General features: G+C 36.1%; 1 protein-coding gene across 13 annotated transcripts in view; it reads right to left on the reverse strand.

Moving 5' to 3' along the window:
* ZMYND8 (zinc finger MYND-type containing 8) overlaps positions 1-27,255 on the reverse strand; it is an 82,947-nt gene that overhangs the window by 30,189 nt on the left and 25,503 nt on the right. For 12 of the 13 annotated variants that reach the window (XR_007508056.1, XR_007508057.1, XR_007508058.1 and 9 more), the window contains 4 exons: positions 20,839-20,909; positions 6,355-6,503; positions 1,647-1,865; positions 649-762 (listed from right to left, as the gene is read on the reverse strand). Coding sequence is in view for 10 of the 13 variants with exons in the window: in XM_049816151.1 (XP_049672108.1) it covers positions 649-762; positions 1,647-1,865; positions 6,355-6,503; positions 20,839-20,909 (553 nt within the window). In the remaining 3 variants the exon portion in view is untranslated. The remainder of the gene's footprint in view (positions 1-648; positions 763-1,646; positions 1,866-6,354; positions 6,504-20,838; positions 20,910-27,255) is intronic. The other variant, XM_049816157.1, reaches the window with a different exon arrangement.

Consider the following 27,255-nt stretch of genomic DNA (forward strand, 5'->3'; position numbering starts at 1 on the left):
TAGCTGAAACTTTGTGGCATGGTTTTTGAGAAGTCAGTCTAAGACAGACACACAGAGGATAGGTACAAATTGGAGGAAAACCAATTCTACCTCCATGATAAAAATTCATAGAACAGCAGCCTCATATGGCATAAAATTTAATGCCACAGGTCTTCACCACATGGAGGAAAATTTCTGCAACATTTTAGAAGTATATGATACAAATAACTTTTGTGGTAAGAACAATTTCTACTAACAGATAGAAGATAGGTTTTCACAGGTATAACCAATAATATGAGTCTCTGTGCCTAGGGTTCCTGCCCATATAACTATACTAGTAAGAGATCATGTCTCCTCATTCCCCTTGTATCTCAGAGCAAGCATTGTCCACTTTCAGAGAGTGAGAAACCACGATGTCCCACTGGAAAGCCACGTTATATTTTCACTACACCCACTGAAACTACATCCAGAAGTTACATCCAGAAACTACATTTTAAATGCACTCCACAACAGTCTATATAGCCTAAACTAATCTGTCTGTACTAGACAGGTGGTAGACAGCACAGAAGCGGTCACATACGATCTGATAAAATAAACAACGTTCATAATCCACAAAAGGAAGTAAAACCCAGGATTATGACAAACATGAGAAAAAAAAATCTTCCTTACCCCTGGCTGTTTCATTTTCTGTAGTGCAAACTTCAGTAAATATGATAGCTGTTCAATGGTGAGCATTGTCATAGCTTTACTCTGTGTTTCTATGCATTCTGCGACTGTGATTTTCTAAAAGTTAAGATTAAAAAAAATATTTCGTCAGCAAACATTTCTAGGCAAATTCTTCTCTACTGAAACATTCTAGCATTCAAATGGAAGATAATAACTATCTTATAAGAAACAAAAAATTTCTGATGATGCTGTATATAAGTACTTCAGGTGCTTGTTTTACTTGTTTTTTGTTCTGGGTATGTTAATAAAAAAAAACAAAGGGAAAAAAGAAAGGGGGGCGGGAAATACCAGAAAATTCTCCATTGTATTCAAGATCACGCAAAGTGAATGTGTGAATACATAAGATTCCCAAATATAATGCAGGTTCACAGCAATATGAACGAGTGAGGTCACCTGGGCTCCAATATAATATCTGATCAAAGAAAAACCCATTTGCTTTCATTAAAGATACTTCAATGCTAAGTATTCCATCCCCAGGAATCACTGGAGAGGAATGATTAAATTCTTCCTCAGCCCTGCAGAAAAAAAAAAAGTAATAAAATAGTCACTTGTTTATGTAGGCCCTTACAGTACAAATTTTTTCTGCACTGCTGCAGAGCTGATCAGCCCACTAGAAGAAGCACAAGTTAAACTAGTCAAAACTGCAGAATGTTTTCAGAATTAGAGGTGCCTGATGAAGAGATCACTCTTTGCAATGGTGCCTTCTCTAGAGATGGAAACAAAGGAAGTTGAAGACTTGTGGTAAGAAGGCAAACACCATGCAGGTACACACACAGAAAAAGTGGTGACACAGCAATGAATGCCTCCTCTTCTGTAAAAATTTTTCTGGTACCTTTCCCAAGAGGCAATATAGAAATAAACGAGAAACATTTCAGAATGCAAAATATCTCTGCTTATATCTCACAAACAAGAAAGAAATCCACTCCTTATATCAAACTAACCTCACATTCTGGGCAAAACCAATCCCCCTCTGGTTCCGCTGTCAGTTTCAGACACTTAGCATGATAAACCCGAGGACAGAGTTCACAGCAGAGGACTTGGCCTTCCCGATGACAAACCCAGCAATAGAAATCATTCCGTCCATCCTGTGGTACAACATCAACAGGGTCTGTGGTGAGTGGCTGCTTCATATAGTAAAACGGACCATGTCTTAGTTCTGACTGAAATGTAGGCAAGAAAAACAGGTTTGGTTTCAAAACAAATTTGCATTTTTCAAATAATAATATTCATAATATATAAGCAAACAGCAGTTTACAGAGTTTGATTTAACATTCATGCAAGCTCATCTTACTAATTGCACAAAATCATTCGTAAAGGAGTTTACTTCTTATTCAGATGTCCAACGCCAGTTTGAACTCAAGATTGAAAATAAATTTTTGTGGCAAGTGAGGGCATTGAGTGCAAGACATGCAATCCAACAAAAGTAAGTAAACATTTTTATCTTCAAGAAAGAACTATTGCTATAGAAGGTATTAGGTCCTCTAAATTCAGAATTTCATGGGGCTGTGTAAGCTAAAAACTAAGATATTTAGTGGTGGCTAAACCTGGAACAACTGAAGAAATTAGTCCTGAAACAAGAAGCTGAACACCATGCAAATCTGTCCTAAGTTGCAGTAGTTCACAACTTTGTACAACAAAGCAAGCCAGTCCTGATTTTGATTAATAAGGCAAAACGTGGTGTAGGATGACAAAGGAGTAAATTCACATACTGAACAAGCCACCTCTGCTACAGGACCAGGAACACTGGGAAAGATTTAATCCCCCATTTATATACTTATCAGAATTTAAGACTCACAATCTCCATTGGTTTGCCTGCATTAGAAAACCGTGTTAACTTTGTGAACTGGATCAACTAGTCTTCCACTTGAGCCCCAGACAGCTCAAAGATGACACAGCTGATGCCAAAACTCAAGAAGTGAAGAGCCTAGGTTGGCTAAAATGGGTGCCCAGATACCTTAAGTTTGTTAGATCGGCCTTGAAGAGCTGCTAACATTTATTGGAAAACTACATTCTATTTATTAATGACAAGGGAACTTAAGTTTTCTGTTTGGTATTAATTATAGGGGTAGTTTGCTGAGGAAGGCATGGAGGGAAACAATTTGAGTTTCAGGCAGTTTATTTACTGTCATTTTTTTGTTTGATGTAAAACCATTTCCTCATGACATTACTTGTAACTATCCAAATGCCTGTAGTTTACAGAACCATTTTGTTTGGTTCTCAGGTAATTTTGCATGCATCCTACACCATTTACACATCTTCCAGTTCTTAGACCTGTGAGCTGTCACATGCCCACATGACTCATAGAACAGTGCAACCATATGCATGTTCCATACCTTTGCAGCATCCTGTACAAAATTAGTCACACAGGGCATAAATTAATGTCACAAGAAACCACCAGCATGCCAGCTTGGACCATGATATTTCTAGATTTTTAAAGTTACGAAGGACAAGGTCTAATTATTTGCATGAATAGAGGACCTTCAAAGTCAAATTAGATGACACAGAAGTGACAACCCAGCTGAAGATATTGTATCTCAAAAGATACACCAGAAGAGATATCATCTGCAATTATCTAACACTGTATATTTTAGGCAAAGGAAGGATGTTACCCACAAACATTCCCAAAGCATTCTGCTACCTAAAACGTTACTTGAAATTCTATCAGTTTTGGCGTTTTTCATTTTCTATTCTACAGATGATATGGCTACTAAATAGATACTTTGTTCCCACCACAGAAATGGGCGAAGTGTTATTTTCTGTACTTTCTTTATATATATATTTAATCATATAACATGACAAGACTTTCAGAAGGAAGGTTCTATGACATCCTGTGGAGTAAGAGGGACAGCATAAGGCTTTAACTACATTTCGAATGCATTACTACTACCATCATTCAAACAGATACAAAGGCATATGGAAATCCAAAGTGAAGAAGGGAAAGTTGCAATTTACATAGCAGAAACATGTTTTATTTGCAGCTATATGCAACACAGCTGTGAGACCAAAATCTCAATAGCGTTTACGTGGAGATGCAGCTATGGGGCATTTCCTCAACTGCAGATAAAGGAAATTACCAGAAGAATTTAATACATATTCTGACTTTGAAGTGGTATAAGCAGTATATCCACACTAACTTCCTAAGAATCAAAGATACTGCTTTAAGACAAATATAAAACCTGTGAAAATATTCCACAGAAATCAGCTCATAACATCCAAACCAAAGAGAAATCTGTTCTTGCTAGAGCATGAGAGGAATTTATTTTCTGTAAAAAAGGTTCTGAGACTCAAAGACCCAAACAACAAAACTAAAGGACTGAAAATGAATGATCCAACTGCATCAAAGGACCTTTTTCACTTGTTCTAATCAGAGTAAAATATTTTAAGAGTTTAAATTTTAACAGTTTTGAAAGAAAAGCTTTTTCTCAACTGTTTCACAACTAGGCAATTCAAGCTCAAACAGGTGGTAGCTTGTTTTAAAGTCGTTATTAAAAAGTTAAGACTTGTAGAATGACACAGAAAACTGAAGAAAAAAGGAAAGTATTGTAATGCTCTTTTGGGGAGAAAAAGATCACTATATCTATTGTTTAAATTAATATTGAAGCTAGCATTAAAACAAGCTGACAACTACAATTACACTATTACTGACCAATTAAGTGTCGGAAGTTCCTGATTTTTAACCTGTCTTAGCTACATTCTACAATTCCATAATTCCTTCCTGGTATTTCAACATTTTAAATACCTGTTGGCACCATTCTGAAGATCTGCTACTGCATCCACAACATGTAATACGAAGCTTCATGCAACTATAACTTTAGTAATGGTATCTTGAAATACTCAAATATTAAAACACTTCATAATGTAGAATATTAAGTTAGGTTTCCAGTGATGTTGTCATACCTCAAAATGGATTTATCAGCCAATCAGAACCACAACTATCAGCTACATTATACTACATTAAACTTGAAACTTAACCTGAAAGCAAAACAAGTAACTGTGCTTAGCTCACATCTGTTCAGCAGTAAAATAATCTTCAATGACTTCTGCTATCATATAGAGCAGAATTTTGCACCTACTTTAGAAACAACAATCTTCAGGCATGCCCATTTCAAATTTGCAAGAAAATATTAAATTAAAAACAACTTGCAAAAGCTAAACAAAACTAAACAGATGGTATTTTCTTGCTAACTTGTAACAAATAGAGCAAAATAAGCAAGTATGATTGCTTTTCTTCATTAGAGATACAACTTTATTCTATCCTGTAATATTTCAGGTCTGAGATACCTGGAAAACAGAAAAGGATTTACCAAGGGGAATGTATCAGGTTCAACAACTGCAGTTGTGTTTTCACATATGTTTTTAAATGCATGAATAAAAAGTGGAAATTAGTACCCTAAGATTCAATTCCACTGTTTGTAAAATTATCTCTACACTGCACAGTTAGAAGCTCAGACTTCAGTGGGGCAACATCTCCGCAGTAAATGTCCAGGATGTAGAGGAATTTATACAGCCTGCAGTGAAGCTCAGTAAAAGCCAAACTGACCACATTAAACTATTGCAAGCATGCCTACACATGCTATTACTAGACCTCCCAATTATCCTTAAATAAAATGCGTTTGACACTGTAAGACTGTTCTCTATTAAGGCCTGATTTATTCAAAGTCTTTGTTTCAGGACAACTGCAGTGATTAGGATTTTCATTTTCTTTCTTAACCAGTGCAATTGTACCAGGATAATATTTAATGTGGATGCTGTTAGACCAGCAAAAAGTGCTTTAAACTCTCAGAACTTAATCCTAGATTTATATGATCCTGGCAAAAAACATTGAAAAATACACAGACATGTCATTATTAAATTAAAGGAAAAACAATTTCAGTAAGGCTAAAGACTGCTTTCATGTAATCTCCTCCAAGATGATGCAGATGCTTTACAGTATTTGTTATTCAATACACTTAATATAATTCTTTCACTTGCATCATACAATGAATCAGAAATTGTCGAAGTCTTCTGGAGTCAAATTCTTTTAAGAACTGCAACAAATGCTATAAATTCAGTATTCAGAAGACACTGAAAATAAGGTTTCAAGCATGAAGACTGAAAAGTACTGTCAATGTGACCCTTTGATTTAACTCATTTGGTAGGAGTGTACACTGCCCAGCAATTTAAAGGAAGGGGAGGGAATCTGAAGAGTACCAAGGAAGGAGCTGGACTTAATAATTAGCAGTAGGACTGAAAGCAGATGAGGGACTTCCACTGACATTATGAGATCCTTCTTAATTTAGGATATTACATCACTGAACATTTCCTTTTAATGGTTTTAATTAATAACAGCTATTACTGTTGTTGTTGTGATTATAATCCTTCATAATCCTTTTGTTAAAAATTGCATTTATTGGTTATACATTGTATTAGCTTTATGAAATCAAACAGCAGGACACAGGTGGTCTTTCTCATACAGATGTAAAATAAAAATAAAAGAATATCCAAATGCAACTTATAATGACAACTCCTACACCCACTGCATTCAAAAATGAATATCCACTTCTGAGAGTACAAAAATGGAGCTTCCTAAAGAGGAGAGAGCTCCAGCAGCTGTCTCTACGTCCCTCACTGTTTCATATTCTAGCATGACAAGACCATGACTTCTCTTACCTGCTCTTTATTATTACTGTTCAATAGACCAGGTTTCTTTTTCTTTTTTATAGGACTTGTTGATGCATCTTGTGGCGAGTGACCATTAGAGGAATGTGGAGGGCTGGGAAATTTCCTTTTTTGTGCTGTGCGTTCAGCAGAGCCAGGATCTATAACAGATGCAAACAATATGGTTGAAGAGTGCATTTCAATGAAAAACATTCAAACAAGGTTATGGTTTGTCATTCACACTCCTTCACTGAACAGAATAAAAATTCTCAATTGCCTTTCACCTAGTCACTCACAAAACTGGAAGTACAGACTTGCTAAGCAATGCCACTGTTAAGTGAATTCTCAATTCTCAACTCAATTCAGTAATTTAGACTAACATTAAATTTTTTTTTTCCTTTTCCCACAGCATTCTGGCCATTCACCTCATCTCAAATTCTGGTATCTTATAAAGTATAACAACAATTATGTCTGTAGCTTAGCAAAGTGCTATGCTAATTTATGTCATACACTTTAAAAGCAGAGAAACAACATTAACAGTTCCTGACAGATTCATTCAGGTAATTTAGGAACATAAGCAACAGAAGTTAAAATCTGGCAAGAGGAAAGTCAGTCCTCATCATTTATTTCTCATACTTAAATAAACTTATTGAAGTAGAAATAGAAAAAATTAAATTGTCGTATAGCCTGGAAATAAATGCTACCTCAAATACTTAAGTCATCTGTAGTACCCGCTAATTTGGATAGTATAAACATAAAATTAAGACAAGACTCCCAGTCAAGCAGTAACCTTTGACAGCAAGATAGAGCAACAAACAGAAAGTGACCTAACTTTTCAGTGTCTCCCACAGTCAGAGCTCTCACATTCAACCAAGCAAATTACAAATAATAAGTCACAGCTTCCATCTATGCCTGAAGTTACTATCCCAAGTAACAAAGCTGGCAGAAGGGAGCGTGTGCCTGTGTCTCAGTTGCTCCAAGTCACGGATTGTCATCTTAGTCTAAACTCATCACACGAGCAACAAGTAGCCCTGGTGGCTCTGAACTGCATTTTATGAAAACACACACAAAATTCTTTAAAAAATTAGAAGGAAATTGAGACACAGATCTACCAAATGAATACCTATTATGATGATCTTCATGTCTGCTTCACTCCTCCAATTATGCTAAATTATTTTAATTCTTCAAAGATTTTTAATTCGTCTTTCTTTACTTGGTCACTGTTTTGTGTTCATTAGAGTATTCAGAAGGAATTATTTACAGCCTTAAAAAATCAATACACTTTAAAAAAAAAAATCACTGACAAGCTCATCAGAAATGCCTGAGGTAAAAATAAGAGCATTTGCAACTTCATTTTCTCAGAACAAAATTTAAATGATTCCTAATGAATATGGAATGCTCAGCTCAATTACAAAGAACTTACTGTCAATTTTCAAAAGAAATAAGTGTGCCATCAGCTATAATAGATAATCATAGAACAGTGAAATGATCTTGACAAAATACAAGTGAAAGTTCAGAGTTGGTTTTACATGTTTAATTTTTCCTTAAGCTTTTAACGCATGCAACAAAACAAAATGACAGATAAAACCATAGGGATCAGAAGTCATCAATATCAGAGAGAAACAACTGAACTCTCCCCAAAGTCATTCCCATATTTTCAATCCCCTACTCACACATGCTAGTGCAAATGTTTTGTGGCTGCACACTAAACAATAAAACCTGCCTAAAAAAATAACTTTTTTCTGAGTAATTTTTTCAATAACCCCATTCACTACACAGCCACACAAACGCTTATAATGCATTCAGCAAAGCAGTTATACTGGATGGGAACATGTAGCGAGAAGGGGAAATGCTGCTTTTGGTATTAATGCTGCCTTAAAGTTTTTTCTGTCAAACAGTTTTTGGCAGCTATTTGACAGAAGCCAGAGGCAATCAAACTGCTGGTTGCCATGATCCTACATCCTTTACCTCCTGGATCCATATTCTTGCCTTCCAGGACTCACTGGGTGATGGACTGAGCTGTCTCAAGTTGCGAAGTCACCAAAACCTCACTGAAACACTTCACCTGAAGTCTCCAATGAACATCAGAGGTGCAAGAACAACAAGAAGTAACTGGATCAACTTATCAGAGCATGTCTATACTCAACAGATTTAAATTAACTATAAAAAGGTCCACCAAAAAATACTGAAAGTTCACCAAATAGATAAATACTGAAAACCACAGCACTAGACTATTTCACATAGGCAGTGGACAAACACCTTTCTCCCACAAACACCTCCCAATCTGACTTTTAACTATTTATTGAACGAGACAGTTTTGTTGAGCTACAACATTCCTCTCAAGGAATGATTTTAACACATTTAAGGAGTCTTGCACACAATGTAGCCACTGACACTTTCTCATTAGACAGTCTAACAAGTGAGCTAGTAAAACACAGTTTAGCTTAAAACTGTATTCGGAATAATACCCTGTCAAATTGAAAAGTTACACTGGATTACATTCAAAAGTAAGATAATTTGTCACATGGCACAAATCTTAGAGGGTCTACAGCACAATAAAGAAACTAGATTAGATTTCTACATGATTTCTGCATTTTGTGCAAATGTGGAGGGGAAACAGTCAATAAGGAAAAATAAAATTGGCTGCAATAATGATTTGCGCAAATGGAGATAAGATTAACAACCTATGCACTTTAAATAGGAAAAAATATTTGGAACAATAGTTGAGCATGAACTGACTATGGAAGAAATTATTGTGAAAAAGGCCAAACAATACTGATGTAAAAATAGGAGTGATACATATGATGTAATCTTGATGTTAACCTTGGAACACTTGCATATATGTTTAAGTTTATTGAAAATAATATATTATTTAGTGAAAAGAGTAGAACAATGTCAAGCAGCCACACACTTAGTAACATAGCAAAACATTTTGAAAAAATATCCGCAAAAACCCTATGATCCCACAAAAACTTACTCACGATGCAAGCTCAAGAAGTATTCCGAAAAGATACTTCCAGACTAAATTGCATTTCAAGAACTTCAAGAACAATATTCTACTTACATGTGTGGAATAAAATATAAAGAAAGATGGAAATGGTATAGTGGAAGAACTTCTCCTATGCAAGAAAAGTTGCACTGGTCTACATAAATTTGTGAAAATGCCAATCTTACCTACTATCATCAGCATCACACTTTTTTCAGATGGGTCCAGAAATATTAAAGATGCAGTTGTTACCTAATCAGCTATAAAGATACCATTTTTTTTTCTGTTCCTGAAAGCTCTGAAATTTTTTCTTCCCCAAATATATAACCACACAGTAAAAAGCAGTGGTTTTGACTTCTTTCTACACAATTCTACGGAAAACGTGGTGCTATATGGTGACTTCTGATTGACCAAAAGCTTGGTAACGTGTGTCAAGATAACGATAAAGAAAACTATAAAAAAATATGAAAAACATATGAAAAGATAGATGGAAGAAGATATAACTGAAGGAGGGAAGAGAGATGTAGAAGCATTTGCCCATCCTGAGTTTTATTCATCTAGAATAGCTGTACCAGGCTAACACCACATGTAATTTCAACAATCCTAGGAAAAGTGTCTGCCACTAGAGTTATGTAGGCACAGCTATTTCAGCAGTGCTGCCTAGCAGAAACGTAGTGTTGGCTCTCAGACAAACTTTTCTGTTGACATAAGTTGTAAAATTTTGGCAAAATGTAGTTAAGTTGGTTTAAATAAACAAAAACTTTTCATGTTTTGAGTTTTCTTTGACACCAAGGAATGTGATATTTTTCCTTTCCACCCCTCCCCTTTTATACTTGTAAGCAGCATTTAGGACTAGTTGTATTCTTACATGCCTAGGCTGAACTAAACTAATACAATGTGTTGGAGACCATTATTGTTACTTGTGTCAATTCAAGCAAATCTGCCTCCCACTCCATTTAGGCCAAAATTTAGATTGATACAACAATACAAAGAATTGGCACGTAAGGTACGTCACCTAAAAGTGTGGAAAATGTAATGTCTGCCTCCTCCAATCCTTAAGCAATTATGACAATAAAAATCCTAATACAGGTACAACCATGCTGACAGAAGACTAGGGGTTTGTTTTCAGTTTAGCTAATTATGCACAGAAGGTGGCAGAAGAACTCCTTTGGCTGGCATACACTTCATACATCCCAAGAGAGCTGAGCCTGTACAGCCATCCTGGAAAGAACACTGCAGCATCAAGTGTCAGCTAAACCAAAGCCCACAACTTCACCAAAGCAATCAAACCTAAAACCAAAACAAGCTCTGAATTCTATGGGTTTTTTTTTCGCTGAAGTAGAATGGAGCTTATTCAGCATGGGAACTCTTTGCTTTCAGAGTGATCAGCAAAACCACCATCGTATCACGTATTTTCTCATCTTTCCATCACCACATGGCTCAGAACAGCAAGTACAATATAACACTTTGTTTCTTTATTATAATTTGCAGTTCTCAACAGAGACTTTCCATATATACCTAAAGGCAGTCATAAATAAACTACTCTTACTCTGAAGTGCTGACCATGCCTTAATCCTTGTTTTCCCAATGCAGAGAGCTCTGCAGAATTGTCTCTCTCTACAGCAAACAACTTCCTCAAAGTACTCACAAGGACCTCTGAGCCCGAGTTTCTCTCCAGCAAATAAAGCCCTCACCGTAACTCACTGAAAAGACTTAGACTTTTATTTCCAGACTGTACACAGGCAGACACAGCTTAAACAAGGGGAGTAATAGGAGAGTATAGTTTTCTGTCCTTTGGCTTCCGTTTCTTAATCCCAGGCACAAAGCTGCCACCGGTGGAACATACCAGTTTCCTTTCAGCTCTTCAGCCTCAGACTGTGAGGACTACAAAGAAGGTGCCCATGACACCACACGTTGTGCCTTGGCTCTAAGCATGAAAAAAGAAAATCAGCTGTAAAGTTCCTCATCAGTGGCCTGCCCCCATAATGTGGTGCTTCTCACTTTTAAATGTTGTTTTTTCCTAAACTAACTGATTAAGGGTCAGGAAAAGGGTTAAACTGTTTTTATCTAAACCAGAACTGAATTACAATTCAGTCACAGCCAAATCCAAACTATACTTCAACAGAAAAGGTACTGATTCAATACAGATTAAACCAAATGATCACACAGACATATATGCTCGGTGAAGTGACTTCAAAAAAATACTTAAACTAGTGTAATTTTCTTCTGTGGTTCACACCTGAGCATACTAGGGATTTTCAAATAAACTAGTGGTGACTCACAGACAACATACAAAAACTGACCTGAGAAACACCTTTTTTTTTTTCAGCTTGCAAGTTATTGAAATGTACAGAAATTTTCTTGAGGCAATGTAAGACATAAATGGAAAAATTAAGGAATAAGCAGGAAAACAGCAATGCATAGGCATTTTCTTTCAGATTTAGCTGTGCTAGTGGAATAGGCTAACGTCTTTAACTACTACTAAATGTTGTCAACTTATGAATCTGTGAGAGACCTAGTAATAGAACAATCTTTTAATTTAGTTCACGTAAAATAAGAATGGTAGCACCTACTTAAATTGAGTTATAGTTTCCAATTCTAATTAAGATAAAAAATGCTCAAGTCGCATTTTGTGTGAATTTCTTTCAACAGCAGTGCCCCTTTTAGCCCACATTGCTGCTTCTTCCTCCTTGGTTCCAGCTGTGTTAGCAGAGTTTGTGTAGCTGAGCTGTGAACCGGATCAAGAAATTGATCCCTGTTAAAATAACCAGTTAGGAGGAAAGCTAATTTTTAACCTGGATCACTTCCCCAGTGTAGTTTAACTTAGTATGTATTACTTGAACAAAGTGAAACAAATCCAAAAAGAAAGAACAAAAAAGACCGAATTTAAACTATGCAATAACTTGGTGACTAGAACGATTACTTAGGAGGTGGAGTCAAGTTTCTGCTCCAAAAAGGAACAGCAAGAATTTGTGTGATCTCTTCTATGTCAAGCAAATATTTTTAAAAAGGTGTTTAATGAGCAAGAATGGTCTCATTTTGGAGAGCATCTCACCATGCCAGTTTGTCACCAGTTAGCACATACCCCTGCAATCTCCCTGCTTCTTCTACAAAACTCCTATCATATACTGAGCAAGTGAACCTGAATCAAACTTTTCAGATAGGCATCAATTTGTGCACCCACCCTTTCTAACTGAAAAGACTGAGATCACTTGCAGTTACTCAGCACTCAGAAGGTTCATAAGAAATGCAATGCTCTGTGTACTAAATGAAGGGCATTACAGTACATTAATAAACAAACATTTTATTGATAAAACAATCGTACTAATGAATTAACTTGTCAAGCAACCTTACTCCACTTATTTCTTGATTTTTAAGTGTGTGATTTTGCTTTCTTAGCATTATGTCAAAATTGTGTTTCCAGTGCAAATGAAAACAGACACCTGAAGTAACTTTTAAAATTCTCATTAAAAGTTACCAGTTTTTACATCACTAGGTCATTATTAATTGCTCTGTTATGTTGCCAAGGTTGACATAAGCACCTATGAGTGCTCTCACAAACCATCCATTGGGGAACAACACGCTAACCTGAGCTTCACCTAAAGTTTAAAATCTTTCTTTCAGTATTCCATCATGTGACTACAGGATGAGTAACTACTGCTCCCAGGAGACAGACTAAAAAAGCATACTTAAAACCTAAAGCAACTTAATGTCATAGTTTATAACTATTTTAGAAGTCAATTTTATGTGATGGTAATGCAGTTTTTAAGCAGATAAACTATGATCGTGACTTAGTATGTTTAGCTTAGAAAAAACTATAAAAAACAACCAAAAGTATGTTATTGTATATCAGGGATCTTGTCTTGCTGCAGCATATGGGGCATAGACCACAACCATACCTTCTATGTTCTACACATTGCCAAGTGCTGTACTGTGAGCATTCAATAGCAATGATCCCTGACAACTAATTGAGAAGTCTCATTTTTCTCAACGGAAGCAGGTGCCAAGTCAGAAAATGTGTGAAAGTAAAATGTTTTCCTTGCTTTTCCCATGATACCCAGATGTAATTCTTCCTGAAAACAAGTAACATCAACATGCCTTACAGTAAGAACACAGCATAAACTGCTTAGTACCAAAGACTTACTGCAGTGACATCTTACATCCCCTTATGCCCTCCTTTCCATATACCTTTTTTATTTTTAATTTAAAAACTTGCTTAAATTAAATGCAATCAAAGGAATTCCAGACTAAAACCAAAATGAAATGGTGTCTACATATGTATTTCTAAGCATCTATTACACTTGCATTAGTTTCTCTACCAGTAAGGGCCTAATGAGAGCTGAAATCCACAGCAAGTTACACAGATCTAAGTTAAGGCTTCACAGTACCCTTCCACAGAGACACTTTCTTCCCTTTTCCTTTCTCTAGCACTTTTATTTGTTCACCCAGAAAGCAAGATAGTTTAAATAACCGATATGGCCGAAACAAACAAAAACCTCAAAAATTCATTTCATCTGATTGACATACCAACAAGTCCCAAAGTTGACAGTGCCAGTATAAAGAAAAAGGGTGGAAATGTGGCTGACAAAGGAGCGTGCATGGCAGGTCTGACTTAGATTAGCATATATTGCCTTAGTGTTACATCCTCAGTGCAATGGGTAGCAAGCCAATTAAGAAAAGCCTGAGTAGATCAGTCTTACTATACGTCATGATTTTCAAATTCAACCTTGCAAAAAGGTTAGGCAAACAAAAAAAAAAAAACCTTTCGCAATAAATATGGAAACTGCAGTATAAAAGCTTTTTTACTATAAGCAAAGAATTACCCTTTCTTTTGAGCTGGTGTGGAAGGGAAGAAAAGTTCTGCATTTCAAAATAAAGCTCAGACAATCAAAAAAGTTATCTTTATCTTAACTACATCAAGTTTACTATACTTTCATGAGAGTATTAATTATTCAAGTTCTGTACCTAATTTTCTTATCTTTTAAATGCATGTTCTATGAAAAATGAGCTGTTATAGAGTGGCTGTATCTACTGCTTGTAGAACAGAACTCTTCTGTTCTGGAAATTTTCACAAAGTGAGAAGAGGGGAAGTCAGAACCATGTTTGTTTAAACAGTAAAAAAAACCCAACAAAACAGAAAAACAACCTTTTCAACATGAGTTGTGATAAAGATGGTAAAATTAGCAGTCATTTTGGTTTTCCAGGAGCCAGAAACAGCAATGTATTTTTTCAGTGAAAGCATTATTTTAGTCTTCCAGGAACAGTATTAGATATCAGTACACTGAGACTTAATTACACCAATAAGTTTCCTGTGAGGTAAGTAGGTTTTTGATATCTCAATGTAAGTGGGCCAATATGCAAAATTCTGAATAAGGTTTCCAATTAGAAACCTAGTCAATTGTTCTATGCAAGTTAGACACTCGCCAGAAGTGTCACTTAAACCGAGCCAGCCCAAGGCTGCTTCTGTTAACATTAATTCCCAATCCCATGCTATCCCTTTTATTATGACACAAAAAGTTCTGCCAACATTTGGTGAACCATATCAAGGAATTAAATTAGATTAAATGTAACAGAACAAAAGAACAAAAATTTCATGAAAGCAGTTTCATAAAGAATCCATTTTATGGCTGTAAGAAACAGCTAGGCTAGCTTAAGAAAGAAGGCAGCGAGAGAGAAGGTACAAAAATACAAAGGTGACTGAAGACTGCTTAAGCTGCCACTACCCCACAGAAATTTGTAACTATGCCTTTAGAAGGAACAAGAACAAAAACAGAAAACTGACTTCCACCTAGGCTGTCATTTCTCTCTTCTTTCCTCCTCCTCAAAAGCTCTAAATGCATTTACTTTACATGGTGTTGAGGGAAATCAATGAAGAATTCTGAGAGAAAAAGGAGCAACACTAACTCCATTGTCAGCATCATTACAGTCTGATTTGATAGAACAGGCTTCAATTAATAATTTATATTGATTCGAGAACTGTGAAGTCTCCCAATTATATTTATTACCTTAAATGGATGCTAATAGATTTAAAATTCTTCAAATCCAATACCTATAGTACTATAGCAAGCTTAATTATCTTCAAAACACTTAACAAAATCATGGATAAATCTGTTAGAACTTATACTCAACTCTGAGGCATTTTAATCTTATGACAGAATTTTGAAATATGATGCAGTTGCAATCAACCACTAAAGCCCTGTTTACATTCCAGAAACTTCAACTGATGCAATTAATCCAATCCAGTTGCTTAATGTAATAAATAACAAAGGTTAGCCATGGTTATGTAAATCCTGATGAACTCCTACTACATTACAATTTTACACAAGTACAAAAAGACAGTGTTGCTTGTTTCTTCATTGTAGGACTTTGGAAGGTAGAGAAAAAGAAACACTTCCCAACAACTTGCAATGTGTAAGCTGATCATAAACTAGAGCCTGGCTGTAGGGGGACTTGCTGCCCCAAGGCAGTCCTGAAGACCTCCTGTTGATTTCTGCACTAGAGAGAAAAGCCTCGGGCTGCACTACTATTCAGTGGAGGATTCTCAAATTACGTTTCACATTGGAGTGAGAATCTCATCTCTGTGATTAAATACTTGGTATCACTGCAATGAAAGTTGATACACAATATACTATTATGAAACTTTTACAAAATATATAATGTATTCTGGAAATCCCATTTTACTAGTCACTTTGCATTTATATTCATAATAACTGAACGTGTTACCAGAGAGAAGCCCCTAAGGCCAAAGCCTTCAACACAAACCTGCAGCTATGCAAAAGCTGTAAAAGTCAGAATTCTCACCATTAAGCAGTAGTGTCTCAGTATATTATTTTATGACAAGCTAAGAGCTGTCACTGATGGGAGCAAGTGTGCTCCTAGCAATGACATCTGTCCAACTCCCTAATAATCTGGTTCAGGGAGATAAGCAGGTAGAAAACTAATTCTATACCCAAGACCTTAACTGACTCAGAAGAGGGCTGGCTAAGAGCCAGCATAGATGTAAAGGCAATATAGAGATATATGACTGATGATGGGAAGGAGAGAGTTAAAGAGCTCCTTTTGACTAGTCACTCAACAGTCAATGGTTACAGTACTAGCTGAAACATACATGGAAGTCCATCCACCACCACAGCTAACTACTGTTGGCAGGTAAGTGAGATAAACTAGCAGAAAACTAACCTGAGAATTAAAAAAAAATAAAATTCTTCCAGGTTAATAAGATAAAAAAGCCCAGTGGAGAGTTCACTGCTGTCCAAAGAGAACAAGCACAAGTGAAGACAGAACTGCATTAAACAAATAAGTTTGTTATGCTCCTCTGGAACCACAACCTGGAAATACTCAGAAAACGCTCCAGAAAGCCTTGCAAGCCCCATCTTGAAATATTTAATAAACAAGGTTAAGAAGTAGGCCATAGGGCTGGAACAGAAATATAACAAGATGTTTGTGTCAGACATGTTAATGTATCATATGCAGAGGACAAAATACTATAATAATCTAATCCATGGCCTTTCTCCTTTGCTAAACAGCAATCCTCTGTTGACTCTATTTTATGTTTTTAGACTCTCTCATGTTTTTGTATTCTCTTTAAGCTGTCATTTCCCATTTCCAGTTCTCAGATGCCTTATGCCTTCTTGTTATGATCAAGAGAGTGGTGTATTATAAAACCTTTAGCAAAGCTGCACAAGCACAGCTTATAAACAGATCTAAATTATAACTGCTACAGTAACTCTACTCCCCTTTCCCACCTCACCAGATGCCTGTCCCCACAACTTTTTACAGACAGGCACCTGTGTGTAATAGTAGGGTTAATCAGTTCATGATCTAGGCAAAAACTAATACTACAAAAAATGATCAATTTTCTGCTACATCAGCTGCTTGATATAGCTTACTATGCAACAGCAGAAGCATCAGTGCCAGCCTAAGGAGAAGGATAGAAAAATGCAGCTGAAGATGAGCATGTAGGGCTGCATAGCTCTGACCACAGCTATAGACTCACTCTTACATATCACATTATAAAGCATAAGAAAGAAGTGTCAGCTACGGTTTTAAGCTCTAGCTTCATTACAGCCTAACCCTATCTAAATGCTTGCTAACAAAGCTCTATACTTCCTGCACCCAACTGGTATATTTGTGCCCTCTCTCTTACACCAGTTCTGGCAGTCTACCAAGCCATTTCAGCACACTAAGCTAGTAGAAATCTATTCATGTTTTATGGTTCAGTTAGTTTCCTGCCAGCTTAGGTATGGAAGGAAGTGGATAAAACTGCTACAGCGAGCAGTTTGACCAGCTTAGGCTGCTTTGAAACCACCACCTTACTTAAACCAGGCTATTCAAAGGCTATGTTAACACCCTTGTAACAGATTAAACAATGCATGTTTCAGATTAGCTTAAACTGAACTGGAATTGATTTATAACAATTAAAATTAAACTGCTTATGCCAAAACAATAATGTTCATGAAGAGGTCTCCATCAGGCTAATTGGTTTTAATGCAACGTGATTTATTTTCCTACAACTTTCTTTAAACATGGCCTCACAGGAGCTGTACAAACTGTAGCAGAGCAAGCCAGGTTACAAACTTGCAGCATATCAGCTTCTCCAGGACAAGTGTGAAGTTATACAATACCATTGATTGATCTGCACAGGCTTCTCAGACCATCAAAAAACCCAAACAAACCAAGAGCAGCTGTATACTTCCCTTAAGGGTTTGTCTATATAGGGTCAGCTTCCTCATCTACATCCTTTCTAAAACACACAAAGCAAAATTCTGAACAAGATTAATGTTACAAGAGGAAACATTGTTGCCACTATCCTACCAGTTTAGAACCTTGCTGCACTTTTGCCCTACACAAGAGTATAACCGTTTTAAAACTCCAGTTTGTGACTTCTCTGCTGTAGAAACACTACACAACTAACAGAGAAACTTGTCTCAATACAAATAACAGAATTCCAGAAAGATTCATTTTAGCAGGACTATAATACGGCCAGCTCTTGGCAGATGATATTTATGACCATTTTACGTTCTATGCAAAACTACATATTCAACTATTACAAAGTTCTACCACTAATTCATAGATTAGGTTGGGAATACAACAAAGCAAGATGGCTTACAGGCAAGACTCAAGATTTCTTTACAAACCACATAACTTCTTCACTGAAAAAAACATATACCTGTAGGGGCTTGGGGTAGGTGGTTGTTATTCTTGCCCTTAGAATGGTGATGGCATGGGTTTTGTCAACATACATGTCAAATTTAACAAACCAATTAAAGCAAATCAGTATCTAGTTAAATAAATATCAATTCTATTGTTATTCAATTAATTCAACCTCTCTTAAGTTTTATCTTTACTATTGTGATGTACAAAAGCCATTCAGATCACTCTCAGTGGTGTTTAAAACACTAAGAGTCCTACTGTGTACAAACCAGTTGGTGACTTCCACGCAATGACAGCTTGGGCCAATCTAAACTAGCACTGTGATGATCCTGTCTTTGTCTTCCTAGCCACTCTCCTTTCAATCACTACCAGAGCTTGCCTATGAGCTGGTTCAAGGAGTTGTATCAACAGTAAATTCACTCAGTATAAAAATGTCTTTTTCTGCCAGGTTAAGTCCCTCGGAATTGACCAAAACCCACAAAGCAAGGGGAGCTGCAAGATCATGTGGCTGAGATGGTTGGGAAATTGAAGACTGACCCTTTCAATAACCACGAGGTATTAAATCAGCTCACTGTCCTGGGAAACTTCATCTTAACCCTACAAAAAAAGTTAAAACTTTCCTGCGGGCTTAATTCATTGAAACAGTACACCTGAGACCAACACTAGAACTAATGTAAGGGAATTGCAACTTTTTTTATGGACCATACACCTGTTTCTGGGCTGAGTAAAGCAACAGAACTAAAATGCAGACATCTACATAAATAGGTATCAGACTCATAAATTACTTTTAGACATTGATTATGTCACAGTGACATATGTAACAGTTTACCTCACTTGATGCATGTGAAATTCTTATTAGTATTAGTATGTGTGCCAAAGTCTTTCTAAGGAGAAATGAAGGTGTATCTAATAACCCCCACTGTCTCTTATATCGAGTTCTCATACTCACCAAACTTTCACAAACAAACTGGTAACTCAATCAGCAGAAAAATGTTTCAGTTTTTAAGTTGGTTAGAAAGTTCAAGTGGCTGGGATCTGACCAGCACCACAAAGGATGTAAGCAGTGGGAGTACAAAGCTGAGAGCTTATCCCACTCAGCACCAATCATTAAAGCAACAAAAAATACTTTACTTTCTGCTGGCTTAGAAAACTGAAATACAGAGATAAGTAAACATTGAAAGCAGTCCAGTGATGGAGACTGACATGCAAGATCAGAAGCAGAGAAGGGAGAAAAAGGACAGGGAAAAGGAGCAAAAGGAGCAAGTGAATCTCTTCTGAGCTGTGAGATCATATGTACTACTCCATCTAACCACACCATGAGAACTGAAACAAGAAATTTACTGTCTGTTAGTACAAATAAGACCTAAATGCAAATTTATAACCATGTTATCTACCCAAGCTACCTCATTAAAAAACAAAGGAATGCAGATGATCTGTGCCATGCTTTCAAGACAATTACACCTGCACATTCAGACTTAACTAGACTTATGACTCCTGTAGTAGAAATGTGAAGAGAAGTGGGTATGTGCCAGAATTTAAAAAGGATGGTAGTACCCATTGCTGTTCTTTTACAGAAATGGCTTTCAAGTAAACTGAGATGCAAAGTCAGCTGCAATTACAAAAAGAGATGGACAGACAGCTGGCCGTCAATTACAATGAACTGGAGTAAACAATTACATGCAAGTATTCTGACTGAAGGGCATTTCTGTCCCCCCGCTCCAAATAACAGTGGGAATATGTACACTGATATAGACGGTTACATATCTGGCTTTCTTTATACTGAGAGATAACATCATTTGCCTGTAGTAACTCATTCATAGGGAACACTCCAGAAACAAGGACGACAGAAATTTTCAGTCACCTGCAATTCCACCACCAAGTTTAACTCATGTCAGGAATGGATATGTAAACGTCCATGAAATACATACTGCTCAGGGAACCAGTTTTTATGAAAATAGAAATGTCACTGTTCTTCTTTATTCTTATGAAAATTAGGATTTATTACTGTAGGAAATATTACCTTATTATTACTACTACTACTATTTTATCCTACACTGCAAATCTAAAAATACTTTAAAGTAAGTCATGATAAGCAAAATAATACAAGAGGCTGATGTTTTTTCATAATTAAACCTGAGGTAGTCATTCATAATGCAGAAATAACAATGGAGTGGGGGGGGGTGAGGTTTGACATCTAATGAAACCAAGCAAAAATTAAAACACTCTCTAACATACAATAGCCATTGTAAAAAATACAATGAGTCTTCACTCAAGAGTAGCTTCATGGTAGATTACACAGTGTCACTATCCTGGTTTACAAATATGTTGTAGAACACAGATGAAATATTCCTTCTTACCTTTGGATCGAGTGGAGATATCCATCCCCTCCACCACCTCCTGCTCTGCCTTTATTTCCTCTTCAGCCAAGCTGCAGGATTCAAAAAGGTGAATTAGAATAGTTATTGATTGTATTATTCCCATGTGTAACTTCATGTATAGAAGTTCAACATAACACTGTCAAATACAACTATATCAAAATTTCTGATTAAATTAAAGGTCTGCTGTTTGCCAGAGTATGCATTGACCAAAACATGGAGAGAAACAATCCAGGTACACATGTATGCTGCATGTTACCAATTAAAAAGGTAACATTTTCATACTAATGACACTCTTGTAACACGTATTGAAGATTATGTCACCGTACATATAAATTGTATGTGACAGACAAAGAGGAATTCTGTTCCCTGTAGCTCCTAATCTAAGGCCTCTATAAACTGTGTGGACAGATGCCTGCTAACATTTAAACACTCACCAGCATCAGTGAACAAATTAGCTGAAGTAACGTATTTAGCAACACAGAACAGCTTGCAAAATTAGAAGGTAAAATGCAATTTTAAAAACTATTAAATAAATAATTTCAAGGATTTTGAAACTAGACTATATAACAGCAAACTGAATAATTATAATTTACTGGCAATACAATTCCACCAATCATTAACTATAATAAAGAGTAAACAGAATAGAGTTGTTACTATTATTCAACCATTCAATCTTATGTAGACAGTTTTAATTTACTCCAGGCAGGATTAAATGATTAAGTAGATGACAAACTCTATCTGACTTGCTGATATTCGACTTTCTTATAGTGATGCCATTCAAGAAAATAACTCAATGAATATGGCTAGTTAAGTCAGTTTGGGCAAAGAAGGTGCAACAAAGAGGAAGAAAGAACTATAATGAATATTGAGTTACACACCAGTTCTGGAGATCTGACTATCGTAGATGAAAGATAAAAGAAAACATATGATGTTGAAGCAAGCCTAAATTCAAAATGATAGACGAATGAGGTTATGGTGCCTGAAGCAGGTATCACAGTTGTCTGTTAAAACCACCAGAGCACAACAGCCAAGCGGGATGTCGATCTTTTCTTCTGTAGTGAAAATTTACTGTCTAGTCTGTTAATTTAAGTTGTTGCTGACACCAGTTTACATTGATATGGTGGCAGACTGTGAACTACTGCTGCTATGGAGTGGACTGAGAGTTCATTCAGCCATCCCAGCTCTAGAGACAGCTGTTTCTACCACAGAAGCCAAGAGGACAGCTAGAGGTCTTTGCTTTAGCCACTGTAGTTAAATCTGCCTGAGAAGCTAATCAGAGCTCGGAAACAATACTGAAGACTTGGTTACATTTATATCAGAGAAACTTCAGCCTGACAAACAGTTTATATTAGCAGGAGTTTTGTTACTGGTTAAAACAGCTTCATAAACAAAGTAAGCCTTACCAGCAGAAAGACTTTTTAGTCTGGTATTTGCCAAAACTACTTTAATCAACTATCAGCTACCACGGGGTTGGGTTGCAATTCCTTTCACACTTCTGAACAGGACAGTTATGTCAGCAAAATTTTAAATACAGATTAACTGAGCTCAGTGTATGGAAGACCCAAAGCTGAGAAGATCCATGAACTCCAAAAATCATTTGCTTTACTTGTCATTTGTATATAGCAATAATTTACAGATTAAGCTCTTTAAAGTCATAAAACTTAAGAGAAGTCCTATTCTGCCAGCATCCAATCTCCCAGCTCGCAGACTACACTGTTAATTTCAGTAGCAAGGAAAGGCATACATGTCACCAGACTTATGGTAAATGTGTAGCACAGTTGACCGTAGCACAACCCTTTTCAGATTTATTTTGCATGGGCAGATTAAATGCATAACATAGTTGACCGTACTACAATGCTCACCCATTTACTATGCATGGGCAGATCAATTATACTGCACATTTGTTACACCTGAGGGCCTCCAGCAAAGAAGAGCTGGCAGTGTGTTGCAGACACCAAAACATTTCATGCACCACTTGTCTCTGCCCATTCTCTTTCGTAAGCAATGGAAAGGGATGGGCTCATGGGATGGGTTCATTGTTCTCTTCCAATGTTGCATTGTTTTGTTCTTCCCCTCCCCCCTTATAAAATCCTATTTCAATATCACCAAACTGTAACAAAACCCGTATTTTTAAAACATCATGGATATATGATTAATCATGCACACATGTAAATATGTAATAATACACACTAATTCTGTCAAGAGTGAAGCAATTTGGTCATACGCATTACCTGGTTTTAAAATATAGATCCAGTTTCAGCCACAGACTAGGACATACAAGTCTTTAAGAGACTCAGGTTGAAGTCCTGAGATCATTTTACACAGGTTGCTACTAAAAGGAATGGTTTCCCCAATCCCTAACTTCATGTTCCAGAAATCATGTTCATATCAACTGAATCAGTTCTGTGATCTAGCTCCCTGTGCAGCTGGATGTGCAAAAAAAGAGGAAATGGGAGTGTAACACATGTGTGGAAAGGGGGAAGGAGGTAATATCCTTTAAGCAGCAGTTCATGTTTAAGTTACAGTAAAGCTACCATAACATTCCAGACTCATCCAAATCTATCAGGTGTATTTTGTTCAAAGCACAACCTCAGGGGAACATGAGACAACAAGAAAGATACAGTAGTTGCTACAAGTCACTATTAAAAAACACAGAGTTGTGCATGAATCTTGGCTGAGAAATGGGTGTGACACACCAGTACAGCAACACAGCAGCAAGAACTGTTCCTACATCCTGACCCAAGTAGCAGGGGAAGTTGAAGAGAGCTGACTGAAGATACTCTGCACCTGTGGGCCAATATCTAGCACTGCAGGGGTGTTACAGGGAAGGATTCCTACATATGAGTTTCAGCATAAGGTTTCTTCAGCTCTAAATCTGTCTCTCCCATTCTAATGAGCTTAATTTAGGAAATTCAGCCAGTTTCCTCCATTACTTTTTTGAGTGTTCTTTCAATACAACTATAGAGACAAGAAAAACATTCTTCATAAGCAGTTCCAAGATGAACAAAGTATCTTGACTTGACACATCTCTGATACATCACATAAAAGATGCCTGAAGACAGCTTTCCCAAAGATTTGAAGTGTAAATGAACAGTCAAAAATGCATTCACCACTTGAAACAAAGGTTCAATTTTCTTAGCAATGGAGGTGTATATATCCTATACACACATATGCACACTGTGTATCACCCAAAACTAAAACAAAATTCAGCAATTATCTACTATATTATGAAAACTGAGCCTTAGAGGAACAGATTGCATTTCCATATTCGCTACTATAATTAATCTCACTCAATCTTTTAAGGGCACAAACACTTAAGTATGTAAGGAAAATCACTGAGATTGTTCTGAAAAAAATCAAAATGTTGGGAGGGAACAGTTAAATAAGTGTATTAGACACAGCTATAAAAGATACTTAAAATTCACAGCTCTTCAGAAGCATCTCCCATTGTTTTATTTGCTGTAATGTATTACGATTTGTACAACATGACATTGTTTGAATGGTGGCAATGATGACTGTAGTGGTAATCTTTAAGACTCAAGTTTGTAAACACATGCTAGCAATTCACAGCAAGTTTACAGTAACTTTTCTAAAGCTGACAGATCTTTTCACCTTTGTACCTTCCATCAACATAAGCAATAGTCTGAAAATGCTTTATGAAGCACAGACTTCCAAACACAGAAATTTCATTAGCAAAGGATTTAAAATTAAATAATTCAAGAAAAACAGGTTCTTAATGATAGGTACCTTACTATTACCCACAACAAAATAAAAAGAAAATTAAAACCAGCAGCAAAATAAACAAGCGTCTAGTTCTATGGAAACAATAACTGTGTGATCAAGTAGACTATTCTAGAGAGTTTTATTTTGAGAATTCATTTTTGCAGGGCTTAAAGCTGTTATTTCAGATAGCATGCATTACTATCATGCATGTGTACTACAAATGTGGTGCTCTGAGGTTGCGGATCAGAAGTGATACTGGTATATACTTGATTAGGTACCTGAATGAATACAATAAATACCTTATGTCATTCTGAAAGCTACTCTTGTTTCCTCATTAAGAAGAATGAACAGAGGAACATATTTTAAGAACACAACTGAAATTTAAGCTTTGCTAGTTTCACTGTCAATTGACTAGAACACAAACTAATCATTTAAACTTCCCTACTCATATTGGCCAAACTTAAAAAAAAAAAAAAAAAAAAAAGAAAAGAAAAGAAACTGTTTTCTAAAATGTTAAATCAATTTGTTTCATACAAATTGTTTTAACATGTTTGAATAAGGGGAGAAAGGATGAAAGTTATTCCTTTAGGGATAGTTGGGGACAGAAAGAAAAAAAGAAAAGGATTGCAAACATACAAGATTTATTGATACTTAGGTAAAAATGCAAAAAGAACTTAGCTGCCTGATTTTTAAATATGTTCTCTGTCAAACTGAAGAGAGGGTGGAGTTTTTTATATGAAATTCAGTTTTTCAAATTTCAGACCAGTAAATAAAATACTGACTTTTCTGTTTAGGAAAATCATTCCTGTACTAGTAGTAGTACTTACCTCAAAAAATGAACATATACAAAAATATTTAAAGTTCCTCTAACCTATATTAACTACAAAGAGCAATTAAAAGTTGCAGATGAACTACTGCACCTTGACATTTAACCAAGAAAAACTGACAGATATGGAAAACCACTCAAAACAGCTAATGCCCACATACACAATCCAGATCTACATTAGGGAATAAAAACATTAATTTAAAATCAAGAACTATACATTTATGGAATTCATTTTTCCTTTTAATTAACAGAAAACAAAACAAAAAAACCTGATTTAAGACTATAAGCACTAAAACTGAATTTCATCCTTAAGATAATTCCTGCCTCTCCTATATCACATCTGTGAGTAGCAATTCTAAATAATGATTTCAAAAAACTGCATTCAATAAAAATTTGAAAAAAATATTTGCATGCCATCGCTGAATAAATAGCAGCTTTGTATAAGCACTCACCTATAACAGTCTCTTACTCATCGGTAGCTATGCTATTTATGCAGGATTCTTAAAATGGCGTCTGACAGCACTGCACTGCCTCATTCCTGTACTGTAGCTAAAATGGTAGCAGTTTATTCAATAACAGTATCTCCTGTTTAAACAGCAGTGCTATATTCGAAGCAAGCATCTAAATATCATAAATGGTAAAGTATGATAAAAGAACACCTGACATACAAATGTTTAACTAAAAAGGCACAAGATAGGGGGTTTTGTGAAGTCACAGGTTACTAAGGAAATCACTCAATTTTAGATTCACTCTCCAGTTTGAGCACCTCATATTTTATGTTTCCTTTTGCAGAACTCCCTGCAAAATGCTCAATATGTCTTAAGGAATTAACATACACAAAATGCTTGTTCAGATATCTACATACAGCAATGTTTAAGCTAGTTACCTCTGATAACAAGCAAAGTAAATATATACATATTTAATTTAAAGAACATTTAGGTTCTTTTTAAAACCTTATTCTTATTCAGTGTGCTTTCAAAATAGCTCCACAAAAGAGAAAATCAGGGTAGGGAGGGCGATCCTTCATGTCATACTGTCTTCTTTAAGACTATAAACTATAGAGCTGAGGCCCAAGCAAGGCAACCAGAATAGCTACAGATTTCAGATGCTAAAAACATACTTTGAGAACAATCATGTTTGAAAGTAAAGCTTTATACTGGCTAAATTAGGGATGTTAACATCCTGCTACAGCATGGTTTTAATCTCACAGTATGAAACACAGATGCTATGACAATTGGTAATAAAGGGTTAACATAAGAATGACAGACAACTGCTATCAAATAAATAAAACTCAGTTCCTATGTAGCTATTTCTAAATTAGACTTTAACCCATGAATACAAGACATGTTTATTAATAAATATATTTAAAATACTTTTAAAATACTATTTAAAGGGCCAAGCTTGATGGCCTACTATGATGGTTTTCAGTCTCTGGTTTGCAGACTCCTCAAAGCCAGGGTACTACTACTAAGGGGTTTGCAGATAATAACTAAGTAAATCAAACCTAGTCCAACAGGTTTAAATTCACTATAGGGATTCACGTGCCCATGGGAAAAATATTCAGGATCCACAAGTAACAAAACTTGAAAACTGTTGTCTGCTACATTCTACCCAGGAAAAGATTATGTTCAACTTCCAAGATATTTAGGATATTCAAATTAATACCCTGAATTCCAGACAAAGAAGAAGAGCACTTCTACTGAGATTTATCACCCTTTAACCAATTATGCTGTAGTGGCACCATTCCTACGGAAGACTGACCATGACCTATCACTTTTCAGCTACTGGATCTACATGGCCAATACACTTGAAAACAAAGCAACCCCCCCCCGCCAAACCAAACAAAA

This window comes from Accipiter gentilis, chromosome 14, assembly GCF_929443795.1.
Source record: "Accipiter gentilis chromosome 14, bAccGen1.1, whole genome shotgun sequence".
Classification (NCBI taxonomy): Eukaryota; Metazoa; Chordata; class Aves; order Accipitriformes; family Accipitridae; genus Astur; species Astur gentilis.